Genomic DNA, 17,680 nt, shown 5'->3' with positions numbered 1-17,680 from the left:
TTACATCAAACTAAAAGAAAAAACAAAAGCATTTTATATATCATATTTAGATTTCCTGAAGCTTTGAAAATTGATATCGAACAAAAAGTATGCTATAAAATCAGATAGATTAGCATGCATCAAAGTATGATATATATTAAGAATAAAAATATTATAATTAATTAAAAGGTATATATATCGTATTAATATAATTTATCATTATAAAAAGTAATTAATATAAACTAATTAAAATACTGAAGAGGTTCATGAATCAAAGGCTAATAGGTATATATATAGCTAGTATGGATTAGGCTACAACAATATATATATATATAAATATGATATAATAACTAAAAGAGCATATTAATATACCGACGGAAGTACCTTTTTATAACACGGTGCAAGTTAATGTTATAAAATGTTTTTTTAGGCACAGAATCGCATAAATGCAAAAATAAAGAAAATATAGGTAAAATTTCATTCTTTTTTTTTTAAGACACAAAATATATAGTGACATATCATAGCTTTAATGGGATTACACAGAAGCCAATAATAGCTCTTCCATTAATGTCACACAGTAAACATGTTCTATTTTCAGCTTTTAATTAATCCCAATATTCCTAACCCCTTGGTATATTTATTTTTATATATTCATTCATAAAGAATGTTCTTGTAATATTTTAAATCTTTTCTAGTCCTTTCATTCAAGCTAGTGGGATATATTATTGACCCTCAATAAATATTCCTACTTATTGAAAGTCTGATTCACTTTATCACTACTATAATTTTTTTAATAAATAAATTATTAATAAAAATGCCACTAATCCACCCCATAATTCAAAAGAAAAATAAAATATTAAAATAGTCTAGGATATTTTTCTTTTTATTACTCTAGTAATGTGAATTAGAATAATTTAATATCAAATTTTACATATTTTTGTATATTATATAATATTAATTAATCTAAAGGTGTTTTTATTAATTAAAAAAAATTTAGAAAGAATGAAGATGTTGTAATATAAACTGATATGACACATCATATGTGTGAGGTTGTCATGGTTTAATTATGACCCACCTGATCAAAATCATGATAATCACAATGATTTTACATCCAACGGCTTAAATCAATTGATGAAAAATAATATTCACCAGAATTAATGCTCTATTAAAATTTTTTTTTTTTTTGAAAGAGATGCTCTATTTAATTAAATATATATATTTTTAGCTCTAATGTAGTTATTTCTAAATGCAATTAGAGGTTAAATTTGGCATTTTGTGTTGACCTAATAAAAAAAGATCGAATAGTACTTTTTTTTTTCTTTTCACTTTTCTTTTTCACTTCAACCAATCAAATGTGGCACACCTTATATTATTATTTTTCTTTTTTTTTAATTGGAGAATGAGAATTTGATTTTATGATGTCCACAAAATATATTCTATACAAATACACATGAGTGAAATTAGTAATAATTGTACTCAAATTTATATTATATTATATTATATTATTATTGACAAGGATATGCATTCAAGTTAGTCTTGTGTACTACAAACCTAGTCCCATAGTACATGTGTGTGTTCTTTACAACAAAAGCCATCGAGTCAGAAAGTTTATGTCCCCTTGATCATAGGTGAAATGACAAAATTACCCCTTGAATATATTTGGATAAGGTAGTGTAGAATTGGGCATGCAAGGAGAATTGTAATGGAAATTAGATGTAATTCAGAGTACTAACTCGATTTGTTATATTTGTTTAATTATGTAATTATACAATAATTATGTAATTGGAGGTAATTGAGAGATTTCAATTACACTTTCTAATTTTCATAATTCTCCGTGAAAATTGAATGTAATTATAACATGTAATTACTAATTATCATCAACTTTAAATAATATTTATTACATAATATTACTTTTCTGTATAATTACTAACTGTTTTGCCAAACATGACAATAGTAATTCATAATCAATTATCACTCGACATTCAAACACATACTGTACAATAAAATATAATGTAATTACTCAGATATATAATTACTATCCTCGTAATTCTCGTAATTACACAGCCTAGTTGTTCGTGGCCCCTTTAACGCTAGCTAGGGTTACGAGAATCTCGAGTGAAGTGCCTCACTCACTCACTGAGTCTCTCCTACCCATTTCAACTCTCATTAAAGGCACTCTTTTCCAAGTGTTGTTATGAGTTAGAGAAAGCCAATACATGTCGAGCAAGTGTGCTAGCTAGGCAGCCAGTTTTAGATACAATCCAAATTAAACTAAGAAAGCTCTATATAATGAGACATCTTCACCCAACCACTACTACAGATCTTTCGACTGATGAACACTTAACAATCTCTTCACACCTCTCTCTCTCTCCATCTTTTCATAACTCCTATATATATATATATATACACACTCACTTATTCATGCTTCTCATCTCGACAGCTCAACTAGCTTAGTCTTAGCTTCTTTTGTATTTATTATACAACCTGTCTCTCCTTTATTTCATCATCTTCTCACTTCTTTTCTCTCTTTAAATCCCAACACACCATGGTTTCTCCTGATGCTCTTCGAACCATAGTCGGTATCATAGGTCAGTACTACTCATCCCTACAATCATATATTTACATTATTATTATTCATATATATATATATATACACTTTGTTTTTTTGATCTCTAAAAACTCAAAACTTATGTGGGTTGTTCTGTTTTTTCTTTTCAGGAAATATCATTTCACTCTTCTTGTTCTTGTCTCCAGTGTAAGCTTATTCAACTTTCTAGTTTAGGCATGCAAATTCTCTCAAGTTGTATGAACCACAAAAAAAATATATATATTATTTTCTTTGTACGTACATATATTTTTTTACTTGGTAGAAAAATTGCTATCAATACCTTGCTTTTTTATTCAAGAAAAAAAAAAAACAAAGACCACCAATCACTATCAAAATTAATTTAAAGGACACACACGCTCAGCTTTTCTCTTTTCCTCCAATCTTAAGACCCATATTAGCACCACTAACATGTATAAATAAATTAATAAATAAATATATTTTTATTTTTGCCACTTTTAGAAATTATTGCATAAATGATAGTTATAGCATGTATTTTGTCAATTTCCAGAAAATTCAAAATCATAATTCAAATAGTCTGTTTTCCTCACGCACACTGGTTGTTTGCATTCTAATTTCGTCCCAGTAAAATATGTCTGTTATAATTATAATCTACGCCACCAAACAAAAAGAATTGAGCTATAATTTCTTAAAGTGCCAAAAATAGAAAACACTCCTACGATAACGACAAAATTGACGAAAACACCAAACAATTTTCCACATGATTATTGCAATATCCACTTTGACATGATCAAAAAGGTCACACTCTAAGAATTGTGTCACACTCAAAAGTGGGATTTGATCTTGTCCGATCGAACAACCACCATAATATTATTATGTTATGGGTTGTTTTGCAGGCCAACATTTGTTCAGATATGGAAGAAGAAATCGGTGGAGCAATACTCGGCGGTGCCGTACCTGGCGACCCTGGTCAACTGCATGGTTTGGACTCTGTATGGGCTGCCTTTCATCAACCCAGGCAGCATTTTGGTGGTGACCATCAATGGCTCCGGCATGGCCATCGAGTGCACATACATCGTCATCTTCTTAATCTTCTCAGACAAGAAAAAGAGGATTAGAGTTCTTCTTGTGGTGCTTGCTCAGCTCATTTTCATTTCTGTTCTAACCCTTTTGACTTTGACTTTGTCTCACACTCACAAAAAACGATCCACCATTGTTGGTACCATTTGTATTCTCTTCAACATCATGATGTATGCTGCTCCATTGGCTGTCATGGTTAGTATATAAATATATGTGATTAAGCTTTACTAATTATTGATTAAGATTAATTAATGACCGCTTTTGTATCTTATTTTGTGGTGCAGAAATTAGTCATTACGACCAAAAGTGTGGAGTTCATGCCATTCTTTTTATCACTTACTTCTTTGCTTAATGGTGTTACTTGGACCACTTATGCTCTCATCCGATTTGACCCTTTTATCACTGTAATTACTCTCTCTCTCAACTCAACTATATACTCACACATCTTTATACATAGAAAATAATTAAAATAATAACATTATAAAATAGTTTGGGATAATTCTCAAGTAGTCTCCCCGAAAAGAGAACACCGGTGTACCTTTCTATTTTTTCGGCACCTAAATAATCATAGTATTAATTTTTTTTATACGATAATGTGTATAGTATAATTATACTAAGTATCTCATTATTTTTCGAAAAATTCTAAATAATTTACAATATCAAAAATCATAATTCAAATATTCTAATGCACGTGTGTATAAAAAACCAATAGTGCAATAGAAATGTTTGCACCTTATTTTTTTATATTTAAAATTTTTACAAAAATTGATGAGATTTGTACTATCACCACCACCGGTTACTCGTATATATTTTTGCCACCTTTAGTTGTTAATGGGCTTTTTATGTTGGGCCTCAGATACCAAATGGGCTTGGGACATTATTCGGAGTGGCCCAGCTGATTCTATACGCCACATACTACAAGTCCACCCAGAGAATAATGGTAGAGAGGAAAACTAAACAGGTGAACTTGTCAGAGGTGGTCGTGGCTGAAGAAGAAGAGCTCAAGAAACCAGGCCATACTACTCACAATGGTCATTCTACTCTGAGCCACTGATGACGTGGCAAAGCCCTGGGGGACCTATAAACTTGTGTTTCATTTTTTGTTTTTTGTTTTTTTTTTTGGGTTGTGATTATACATAAAAACAACAACAACAACAACAATGTCTCGATTTCAATTCGACGCTTCAGTTATAGATAATGACAGTGGTGTGTTTGAACCACTTAGAAAAGTCAACTGTTGACTGTTTTTGTTCCCTTTATGATCATCGATAGATATAAAGTCGTACGTTACCAAACAAAATTTTTGGTAAATTTGACTAAGAATATCACTATCTATATATATATATATATTTTATGCACTTTTATTTGGACAAATAAAAAGGAAAACTATGTATGACAGTATGACTTGGCATCGATCGAGGGAAAGTAATAAATTTGGTGAACCACTTCTAATATTGATCTACTATTATTATTAGATCCATTCAATTTATTTATGATGATTAATAACACTACATATATCTATATACTTATATACAACAAGCAACGACTAATTTACTTAGTTTTATTTATAAAATATATTAATTATATTTATTCACACAAAAAAAAATTATTTGTATAATAATTTATTTAAATATTATTTTCAACACGGTAAATTATTCAAATTTTTTAAAAAACTTACGTAGTATTACACCTCTTCCTGTGAATTACACCAAAAAAAAACTCTTATAATATTTATATAAATGTTATACAGCGAGAGACCAAAAAAGAAAGTCGCAAATGAATAGGTAAGGGGCAATATTGCACCAAAATGTTTGATACGGTTTCATGGCTTATTGCTATGATACATTTTAAGAGATATATAAATATATAGGGTGTTTCTATGGTAAGGGCTAGAAAAAGAGCTTTACAGGTGAGGCTCTTTTGTGTTCCTGATTAGTGAATAGTTTTCAGCGTGATTTTTTTTATAACCGTGTATATTATTATTATTTAGAACATCTTATGAATTTTCAAATTTTGTTGAATAATTTACAATGCCGAAAACTAGGTTCAAACATGTTGTTTTCCATGCACATAAAACAAATAGTCACGCGTACAACAACTCGTCCCCCGACCCTAGCCCCAGCCTCTGGACCCCGACTCCAACCTCGGCCCTGGCCCCAACCCAAACCCCCGGCTCCAGCCCCGACCCCGACCTAGAACCCCGACCTCGACCATGGCCCCAACCTCCAGCCCTGGCCACGATCCCTAGTCCTGACCCCTGACACCGACCCTGAACCCGGACATTTCCATAATACAATCTAATTTAAAAAATATTATAATACAGGCTAACACATACAATTTCTTATGTGTTGAATAATACAATTAGTATTGTATTAATTATTAAAATTTGTGAGTGTAATAATTAATACAATACAAAATTCATTTCATAGTATTCCATTTATTTAATACAATACAACTTCTTTATACGTCATGTCAAACCAACCCTTAGTTTATATATGAATACTAATATATAGATATGTATATATATATATATAACATGTAAGAATTTACATATCATGAGCAACTGTCAGAATATGGAATATGGAATCCAATCTTCTGATATAGCTTTCCTTATTTTTAAACGCTAGGCAAAAAGATACATACATGTACTCGCCAAAAAAATTAAATATAATTTTAAAAAATAAAAGTTGTTTACCTTTGTTCTCCTGTATTTCTTGTCAGCTGGACTATATAATATTCGTATGACTTAAGAGAGAAGAAAATTAGGCTAAAAACCTTTTTTTTTTGTGTGGTTATTAATATTTTAGTTTTGATAATTATTTGTTAGTTCTAAACTACTAAGTACTATATCTCTTCTATATAAAAAATGTGTAGATAATAGAAATGTGTAGTTTTAACGGATTTTTATTTTAGTTTTTTTTAATTTTAACAGAATATTCTTATATTTAATGGTAGGTTGTAAACATGACTTATACTTAAATAAAATTAATTAAATAAATAATTAAACAAATTAAAATATAATATTTTTGAGATATTTTACAATGATAATTATTTTAAAATAATAAAACTATATATTCTATAACTTAAATAAAAGTTAATTAAACTTAAACTTAATATTATATTGAACATATAATATATAATCTTTTGTTGTCACTCCTAAATTCAAAAATTAAAACAAAAATAAACTTACACAAAAATAAATTAATTAATTAAAATATAATATTTTTTAAGATATTTTATGATAATTTAAATAATTAAATCATATTTATTTAAAAATAATAAAAGCATACATATCGTTTTTTTTATGTTATAAATTTGTATAATAGTTTGTTTTTTATGAAGTCATTAGAGCTATTTTTCTTCATCAAATCACCAAAGAACATTGTGAGATACATTGGAAACTAAAAATAGTTTATGTATGTATACTACAGTCTACACTATGACTTTTTCTATTCTTATTTTATTTCTATTATTAATTTCTTTATAAATATTATTGTATTTTATAAATATGTCATGTTGCCATGTAAATATATATCTATGTCAACGTTGTGTTTATATGTCATAATATATGTAGAGATTATTAATATAAATATTTATATGTAGTATAGAACTATAATTTATTCTATTATATATATATATAACAAATTTTTTGTTTTTATCATTTTTGGAAGCTTTATTTATTTTTTTCTTATCACACTTAATTATATAGTTTAGGACCTATATAGAGATTGTGTTTTATCAACTACCTAAAGTACATACATAAACATAAAGATTATAACTAATAAAAAACATGGCACCGGTTTAATTTCATGTTTCTTACTAGGGCTGAGCATAAAATCCGAAAAACCGAAAAAACCGTGTACACCGACCTACCGAACACCGAAAAAACCGCCGACGGTGCAAACCGCCACTGTTCGGTCGGTTTGGAAATTTTGGGTGAACCGACCAAAAAAACCGAAACCGACCGAACACAATAAAATAATAATATAATATTATATAATTATTAATTATTAAAAATTAAATTTTTTAATAAAAAAAAAACTTAAGGCACTTATAAATGTAATTATGTTCTATATATTTATGTTTTAAAAACATACAAAAATGGAATCTAACAATCCAAAATTTTTAATTTTTTAACTAAAACTTTCAAAAAAAAATAATAATAATAATAATAATCAATTCAGTTTGGTCGGTTTAACCGACCAAACCGCGGTCCAAAACGGTGGGTTTTTTTTTTAAACTAGTTTGGTTCAGTCGGTTTTCGGATTGCACCAATCCGAACCGAAAACCGAATTCTGGATTTTTTTTTGTGAAAAAACCGCCCAAACCGACCGATGCTCACCCCTAGTGTAACCGACCGATGCTCACTTTTTGTCACCGTTTAGGCTTAAGTTACACAAGTCTCACAAAAGTGTAAAAATATTAATTCATTTATAAAAATAATATATAAAAATTATCATGATTTGAGTTGTTTATCATGTGTTTTTGGGTTTAAGAGAAATTTAAGAAAACATATATTTTCTTAAATTTCTCTTATGTTCAATTAAATACCCATTTTATTATTGAACATAATATTGTGTACATGATTGTGTTACCACTTGTGCCGGCGCAAATTGTGGCTAGTGAAAGTTTTGTTTTTTGATGGTGCAATTTGTGAAGTGCACCGGCAAAAACAACTTTTTGCCAGTTCAATTCCAAAATGCGCTAGCAAAAGCCCATTTTTTGTAGTAACACTAGAGCTAATTTATATATATATATATATGGGTGCACTCTTAATGGTTATTATTCATGGATGATTACTTTAATATTAACTATTGGATTAAGATCAATGGTTCAAATTTATAGTTGTTAATTAATATTTCTACAAATAAATTTTGACTTTTTCAAATTTTTAGCGGGTTACTTGATGAAAAAATGTGTATTTATTATGAAAATATAATATTGTAAACTTTTTCATTTTTCAAATGTATGCCAATTTCTAAATATAACTAGTGTTTCTCATTGGTTGAAAACACCATTAATTATGGAAAAAAAAAACTAAATTTAAAATTAATATAAAAAAGAAATATTTACCTGTTGGTGATTTACTATACCAAGTCATAATTGTATATAGGTAGTAACCATTGAGAAGTTTTCCATATATATATAATAACAACTATGTATGATGCATTTGTGGCCAAAATTAAAAAAATAGTTTTTTTTTCCCTTCATTTAAAGTGATACATTTGTAAAAGTAAAACATTATTAATAATTTTATATTGCCCCAATATAGAATTCACATTCACTAATGTTTTGGGATAATTGAATTTAGAAATGATTACTCATTATTATTAGTTTCTCTTTCGAATGAATACTATGATATCCATGATCAAAGTGGTATTATTAGTTGATAAAAAATAGACTCCACTCCTAAGTATTCCAACCCACAATCAATGAGACTATGAATATATATGATATGATCTTTAAATATTTATATATATCCATTGAAAGAGACCAAGTAGGGTTTCTTGTAATAATATAATATGGTCGATCGAGTTCAAGTTTAATTGTAGAAATCTCACCTAATCTTTTAGTGAACCCATGTGGAAATTTTGTGAAAACATAGTGGAAATTTTCTATTTTTAGGTTGTTACTAGAGATGGAGAAGAACATTATTTTTCCTACTCTTACCTGAAAGTAAGATCTATTCTATAGTTGGTCAGTCCCCCACAGCTTCTCGCTTTTCATGAATGTGTCTCCCCATCTGCTTATGTGAGTTTGACCCGCCTTTAACTCTGCTTGCTTCTGACTCCCTATGAGCCGTTTTACGACCTTACTTTTTCGGAGGGTCGGCGGGACATGGGAGCCTCAGCTCATGCATCGGGTTGTTTATGTGTGGAATTCGATTAACTCTGAAGAAAAAAAGTTATGTGAAATCATGTAAAAAAATACTTGTGAGTTTTCTCTTTTTAATCAAACATAATAACAGTATAAGTAAGCAACTAAAAGGTCTCTTCTAAAGGTTCCCACCATCCAATTTATAGACAAATCTTAACTAATAACAAATAATAAAATTACTTATGGTTGTTGATCTACATCAAAAAATTCAGGATTTAAGTTTTATTACTTCTCTATTGAAGAAGTAGTATCTTTAAGGTTCTAATACCTCTTTTCTACATTGTGAAACAATACTTAATGGAAATGTGTGTTTTATCTCTATTTTTTCTAAATTAACATACTCAAGTTCATTCCAATTCTATATATGACTCTACAAGTGTGGTGTGAGTGCTTTTTTTCTCAATCTCTAAACTTGAACAAAGTTATATATATAATTGTATGATGGCGTACATTATATTTATAACAGTCTTTCTGCTAATTTTTAAGAAATTTCAAATAACTTACGGTGACAAAATCAAAATTCAAACCGTCAGTTGCACGCATGCCTGACTTTTAACTTTTTTCATACGCACATGAAAGATAGGCTGTTTGAACTCTGATTTCAATATTATTAATTATTCATAATTTCTCGAAATATTGGCATGATGCCTACTATAACTATCATATACGTTGTCATACAAAAAATATTATGTTATATTTCTCTAAGTGTAGAAAATAAAAAATGTCCATACGGCGGCAGGGCAAAAGTAATGCTCTTACCTAAAAACTTTCTATAATTGTATATATAGTTTGTGACACTAATTCAGTGAAGAGTAATAAATTTATGCATCTTATTTCTTAGTTGAGGTGATTAGTGTTAGGATTATTCTTATCCATAACAATTATTGCTCAATTATAAAATTATAATTCCAATTATGCGCTTCATAAGTACTTTACTTCTTATAATGCAATTACACGTAAATTTTGGCATTTTATGTTGACTAAACCAAAGAAAAGGCAAATTGTTCTTTGCCACTTTTTATTCCATGGAATAAAATGTCTACTTTTTTGTCAAAAAAATAAAAATATAAAACGATGTCCTACTTTAATTAACCCATTAATTAAGAATGCAATGGTTGATCAGTCAACCACTAGTCAAGACATGTTTAGGCGGTTGTTACACCATTAAATTGCTCATATTTTAAACTGGTTATATTTATATTTATATAAGTAATAAAGTGATGAGATCGATTGGTTATTGTAACTTTATTCCATAAAATGAAAACATTGTAGCCCATTAGCCAATTAATTAGTAGTAAGTAAATTAGGGTAGTAATGCATAATAACAAAATAATTAGTACATTTGGTCTTACATATACTCCTTTCTTCCTCATTACTCGGCTACTCTTAATCTTAATTTCATCTCATGTAATTGTTACACACTAATTGCATTGAGAATTATGGTTTGAATATAGATTAATTTAGTGACATTTTAAAACTATAGTGATATATAAGACAAGTGTGATTGATATCCATGGCATTTACTATTACAAAACTGGTTTTTTCCAACACCCAACTACGACAGTCTATTGACTGTCGTAATTGCTTAGCAAGACTCTACACCGACAGTTAAAATGGGATAAGGGCAAAAAGATGATATAGATTATGGCAGTTTACCTACATACTCCATAAACATAAGGCTCCCTAATTCTACCACTTTTATATGTTATTCTCAACTAAGTACCGCTAGAAAAAACCTCTAGGGAGAATTTTTTTTTATGCAATCTAGGGAGAACTTATCTAGCAAAATATAGTAATGACGATTTTGCTATTTTTTAGTATATTTAGCGACGATTTTGAGGTTTCTAGTAACAACATATGCAATCATCGTTAGAAATAGTTGTCATGTTAGCTCTTATATTTTGTGTATAATTATTTTTTGAACAAATATTGTGTATAAATTAAGTGTGTTCCTAACTCTACTTTTCTCAATATGTAGCTACTATAGGGATGACAAAATGGGGTGGTAGGGTGGGTCACCGCAATGCCCCCGACCCTAATGGGGCGGGTTTGACCCGAAATAAATGTGGTGGATCAAAACATGGGGTGGGTCAGGTTTTACTGTTTGAGATATATATATATATATTGTACTCAATGGAAATGATAAAACCAAATATACAATTCTATGCAAAAGGTTGCAATAGACAAGATGATAGATTAATAAGGGTTACAACTCTATTACAAAAATACAAGTAAATAGAAAATAGAAGAAGAGAAAATAAAAGCAATAGTAGAAATAGGAAATAACAAGATGTTTAACGCCCAAAATGTGACAACCACTAAGCAGTAGTTATAGTAAAATCGGGCGGTCGATCCACAAGGAAGTAGCATAAAATCAAAAGATTAATAGAAAAATAGCACAAAAAAGTTAATAACATGAAATGAATAAAAATAGAAATGAAGATAGATTTGAGATTTTGATGTTGTCTTTTTGATAGAAAGATCAAATGAAACAAGTGAAATAAAAATAATGTGTAATAAAGAGTTGAGAAGTAGAAAGATTTCAACAATCATCTATATGCTTGTTTTGTTACTTAGTTACTTGATTTACAAAATTACACAAGTAAATAGTTCACATCTCAACCTTTACTTGGAAAATCTAACATTAAAGTCCATATTCTTTTCTAACAAAAGTCTATTTGAGTTATAAAGTTATTTGCTTTAGGAGCACAATATTAATCTTATGAAAAATCTAAAAATGATAAAATATCCAAGGACAATAATACACTAGAAGATTAGATATAAAATTATGTATCAATATTACTTTTACTAATTAGAAACACATAGAAAGAGCATGACTAATATTATATATTATTAGCACAAGTAAATAGAGATAACAAAATAGAGATGAGGACGAAAGAACATAAATAACTCAAATACATTATATTAAGAATATAGTAAATTAAAGTAGCAAAATAACATCACTAGCATATGAAATCATCTCTAAACTTCCTATGAAGATTAGGCCATTATGCTCATGATTCTCACAAAATTTTAAGAAGAAAGTGAGTAGAAATTTTGCTATAATTTTTTTTCTCTCAAAATTACCTTCCAAATGTGAAAGAAGAGTCCTTGTTTATAGAGGGAGAAAATGAATAAAAAAAAATTAAACAACAAATGAGGTTTACAAAATAAATCTGAAATATTAATAATAAAATATGATTTTGAAAAATCAAATCTTATTATTAATATTAATCTAGCTATTTTGGCGAATGATCATTTTGTTATTTTTCTAAAACACCACAAAATGTGAGGTTTAAAGCTCAAAGTGGAAGGTTCAAGGTTCAAAGAGCACAAAATGGGATGGAAACATTATAGCAGCTCGTGGGTTTTGACCAATTCGCAGCCAATAGAGGCATGCCATGTGGACGCTTAAAAATGGTGGAAATGCCTTGTTTGACCAGGTCAACGTGGGCTGGACTGCTGCTGGTGGTTTAGGCCGGAGCTGACTGGGTGGCTCGCGAGTCTGAGTCGGGTCACGAAGCAGGTTGCTGGGCGGGTCTCTGGGTCACATGCGGGTTGATGGCTGCTGGAGGATGCAATGGCGCAGACAGGTGGCGCAGCAGGGGCTTGCCAGGTGGCGCGTTGTGGGAAAGAGAGAGGAGGAAGAAGCATGGGTTGGGCCTTTTGGCTCCAAAAATGACGCATTTTCTTTGGAGGAAATTACATTTTATATGGGATTTTTAATAGAATGTGCAAAATTATGGCTTTTTTTCAAAAAAAAAGTTAATCTATGGTTTTTTTTAAGAATTTTTACTTTTATGGGTTTATTTTCCCATATTTTTTTATAAAAGTTGGTTTATGCCATAGTTTTACTCTTAATCAAATTTGGAAGGGTATGTTTGTCATTTGATTATTATTTTTTTAGGTTATTTATTTTTTTATATTGTTTTTATATTACTAATTTTATATTAAATTTTTCTTTGGTTGTTTTGCAAATTTTTTTTTGTAATATGAATTGTTTTTAAAATTATTATTTATTTATTATAAACATGTAATTTTTAAGATTGTACAACTTTTTTTTTTTCAAATCCTGGGTAGGGTAACCAGTTACTTTCTTGATCTTAAAAAAAATCCTAGAGTTAGGTTAAATAACATTCACCAGGAGGGGTAACCAGTTATCATGAGATGAGTAACTTTTTGCCATAAGAGGGGTAACCAGTTACCTAAAAGGGGTGACGAGTTAATCATATTAAATATGAAAATAAACATCAAATTTGAAGGAAAAAAATGGAAGAACACTTCATTAAAAAAGGAAGAAGAAGTAACTATGATTTTAGTAACATAAGTAACTAGTTACCATAAAGAAACCATAAATATACACACACCAAAACGTGAAAGTAACCAGTTACCCTCAGAAATATACATACAAAGAATGTGAAGGTAACCAGTTACCCATTCACGTTTTTCATATTTTTATTAGTTTTCTTTCCAAATTTTGGTATTCCTATAAATGTAACAGTAAAAAGAAAATGTTGAAAAAATTGATTTGAATTTTTTTTATATATAGTGGAAAAAACTATAAAAAAAACTACAATAATAAAAGATAATAAATAAAAAAATAGTAGAATAATTTTGTAATGTTAAAATATATGTGTGAAAAAAAAGAAATAGAATGAGAAAAAAAATAAGTACAAAAATGAAAAAAAAAACAAAAGAAATCATGAATGAAAAAAAAATAGATGAATAAATAAAAATGAAAAGAAGAAGAAGAAGAAGAAGAAGAAAAATAATGGAAAAATGATAAGAAAAAAAATGAATGAAAAAATTGGTAGAAAAAAATTTTAAAAAATGGAAGAAGAAAAAAAAGCTCATATGTATGAAAAAAGAAAAAAAAATGGAAGGAGAAAATAATAAATACAAAAATGAAGAAAAAATAGAATGAAAAAAAAAACTGAAAAAATATGAAAAAAATATATATACAAATGAAAGAAAAAAAATAGATAAATGAATGAAAAAATGAAGAAAAAAAAATTGGTAGAAAAAAAAAAGAAAAAGGAAAAAATGGAAGAAAAAAGAAGGAAAAAAATAAAAATAAAATTACTTTCAAAATCAAAGAAAACATAACTATGATAAAAAAATGTAACATTTTTATATTTTAGTTAGCTACTAATTGTGTTTCCCATACTTTAACTTTTTCTTTAATAAATTTCCCATACAAATTAAGAAAAGTATAACTCTCATATTTTTACATATTAATAGTATAAAAGCCATATTTTTTAAGAATTAAATTTTCTTTGTTTCTTCAATTTTATTTATTTGTTTATTTCTTCTTTCTTTCTTTCTTTTTTCTTTGTTTTCAAGTGCAAAAAATATCAATTAAATCCTACAAAATAAAATAAATTTAATTAAAATTAAATATTTTTATTTATAAATTAAATCATATTAATTTCATGAAAATATTAATTAAATATATCACTGCAATTCTAATCGATGTAAAGTATATATTTTCCCATAAATATTTTCAAACTTATATTTGAAATATAGCAAAGTTTGACATGTGCATATGCTTGTGAAATGTGAAATTAGAGTTCTAGTGATGGTTATGGGGAATGGGGGTTCATATTTTTTCTTTCTTCTTTAAATGAAAGATTTGTTGTGATAAAGATATTAAAGGTTCAAAGATCCAAATTGGGGAAATCAAAATTACTTTCTATTATAGACATTTGTAATAATTATTCTTTTAGATATTTGTTTGTAATTTCCAGAATTTTCTTTAATCTTTTAAGAGGATTTTTTTTTATCATGCATTTATACCATAATTTATCAAATTTCTTTCTCAAATCCTACATGGTGTAGATCTTGTCTCTATTATAAGGACTCAACCCTTTGTATCATAATTGTATATATGACTTTATATATATATATATATAATCAGAAAATATGCAAAGACATCATATGGGTTTTTAGTGAACACATTTTAAATGCAAAAGCAAAATATAAAGGGTTGTCAAATTTTCATGGTGTCACTAATCTTTCTATCAATATAGATTATATACTATATGCCTATTTTGTGGCTTTGTGTCTAGATTAATTGTGACTCAACTCAACCAAAATTTGTGCCATTATGTAGTGTCACTTTTGATTCTGATGATCAATCCCTTTCTCTCAACTGGAATTTTACCTCTTATTTTGAGAACCAAAAAAGGAGAGAAAATTCAAAGTTATAGCTATTATTATTAAGATAGAAAGATTTGGAAAGAAAAGGTCATCATTGCAGCTTAAGAATTTTCTCATCATCAACATGTCTTGGAATATGGAATCTAATTTATATTTTCTTCTCACTTCTATATATATATATATATATATATATAAATTCTCCTATTATTTTAAGCCTTACTCAAAGGGCTCTTAGTGTTTACACCCCGTGAACAGTTTTCGACGCAATTTTTTTATGACTGTGTATATTGTAGTTATTTTGAGCATCCTGCAAATTTTCAAAAAATTCTGAATAGTTTACAGTACTGAAAACTAGATTCAAATATGTTGTTGCACGTGTGACTAATTTTTTTTATGCGCGTGGAAAACAACATATTTGAACCTAGTTTTTTGTACTGTAAACTATTCGAATTTTTTTTAAAATTCAGAATAGTTTACAGTACCGAAAACTAGATTCAAACATGTTGCATGCGTGACTAATTTTTTTTATGCGAGTGGACAACATGTTTTAACCTAATTTTCGGTACTGTAAACTATTCGGAATTTTTTGAAAATGTGAAGAATGCTCCAAGTAGCTACAATATACACAGTCATAAAAAAAAATCACGCCGAAAACTATTCAGGGTCAAGAAATACTGAGAAAACTACCGGTAGGACTTAAAGTGAAACCCCTATAAAAAAAAATTGTCATATATATATATATATATATAAAAAACTTATTGTTTGAAGATCCCAACTTTGTGCTCTCCCCAAAAAAAATATATATATATCTTTCAAAAGCTAAGTAAAAAGATTATATAGTAAAGTCCTAAAGTATTGTGTTTTTGAATGGGACTACTTTGTTTGAACTTTGAAACTTTAATAGAACTAGACCTTAAAATTAGTGTACTTTTGCTAACTATTGGGCCTTTTTAAGACCTTAAAAGCAGTGATCATTTACTATTATTTGTTTATTTTATTTATATGGATTAAATAGTAGAACATTGCTATAAAGCGTGTTAGACATTAAATTCTTAGTATTAAAAAATATATATAATTTTTTAATACTATTGTAGTATTTTCTTAAAATATAGACTAATTTTGTTTTAATAAAATAGTTTTTTTAATCAATAAAATTGTGTTATGACCATGTTACTTTTTTCTTACAATATACATTTCATTATACTTTATTAGGATCTTTAAACCATTTTTATCCTTTTAGAATATTACAGATGATAATTGAGGGAAAAACTTCAAGAGCTAGATGTATTTCCCATGAAGTGGTACATTTTCAGAAAGGGCTACATACACAAACACTAAATTTTATATCACACTATTTTGTGTAGTGGTAAATAAAATAAAATAAAATAAAATAAAATAGTGCTTATACTTTTTTAGACTTTGTGTTTTGCCTCATTATCTGTTTGGATCATATGTTTTGACAAATTATTTTTTAGACCCTGTATTTTGTAAAATAATTCAAATAGGCCCCTAAACCTGATTTTGATGAACAAAAAATTGAATATAACAACACAGTTCTTAGGCATAATAACTGTATTTTTGCTCTGAGTTTTTAGTTTGATGAATTATTTGTGATATTAGTTCAAAAAACTTTGATCAAAATCGGATTTAGGAGTCTATTTGAACTATTTTATAAAATATAGGGTCCAAAAAGTAATTTATTAAAACACGTTGTCCAAACAAATAATGAGCCAAAACACAGTCTAAAAAGACATAAACCCAATAAAATAAGATAAAATGATTTCTCTTTAAAATGTTTTTGTTGCTTTATCAACCCACATCCATCTTCTATTGAATACTTCAAGAATGATGACTAAGAAGAAAACTAGTTTGAAATTGCAAGCTTTATAGATTAGTACAAAAACAATTATAGCCATTAGTTTAAGTGATTAGTGTTACATGTAAGAATACTATATTATGTTCAGCTGTAAAAATTGCTAGTAGAAGACCTTAGGTTTCAAAATAGTTCACAAAAGTGAA

The 17,680-nt window shown here is 28.1% G+C and overlaps 1 protein-coding gene across 1 annotated transcript; it reads left to right on the top strand.

The window, feature by feature from the left end:
- Positions 1-2,254: 2,254 nt before the first annotated feature.
- LOC133778645 (bidirectional sugar transporter SWEET4-like) lies at positions 2,255-4,948 on the top strand. The gene is made up of 5 exons (XM_062218635.1): positions 2,255-2,567; positions 2,698-2,734; positions 3,442-3,820; positions 3,910-4,029; positions 4,482-4,948. Exons 1-5 carry the CDS (start codon positions 2,525-2,527, stop codon positions 4,677-4,679), a joined length of 777 nt encoding a protein of 258 aa, XP_062074619.1. The 5' UTR covers positions 2,255-2,524; the 3' UTR covers positions 4,680-4,948.
- Positions 4,949-17,680: the final 12,732 nt, after the last annotated feature.

Source organism: Humulus lupulus, chromosome 5 (genome assembly GCF_963169125.1).
Source record: "Humulus lupulus chromosome 5, drHumLupu1.1, whole genome shotgun sequence".
Taxonomy (NCBI): domain Eukaryota; kingdom Viridiplantae; phylum Streptophyta; class Magnoliopsida; order Rosales; family Cannabaceae; genus Humulus; species Humulus lupulus.
The sequence above is the reverse complement of the archived record's forward strand: the minus strand, read 5'-3'. Positions and strand labels throughout refer to the sequence as shown.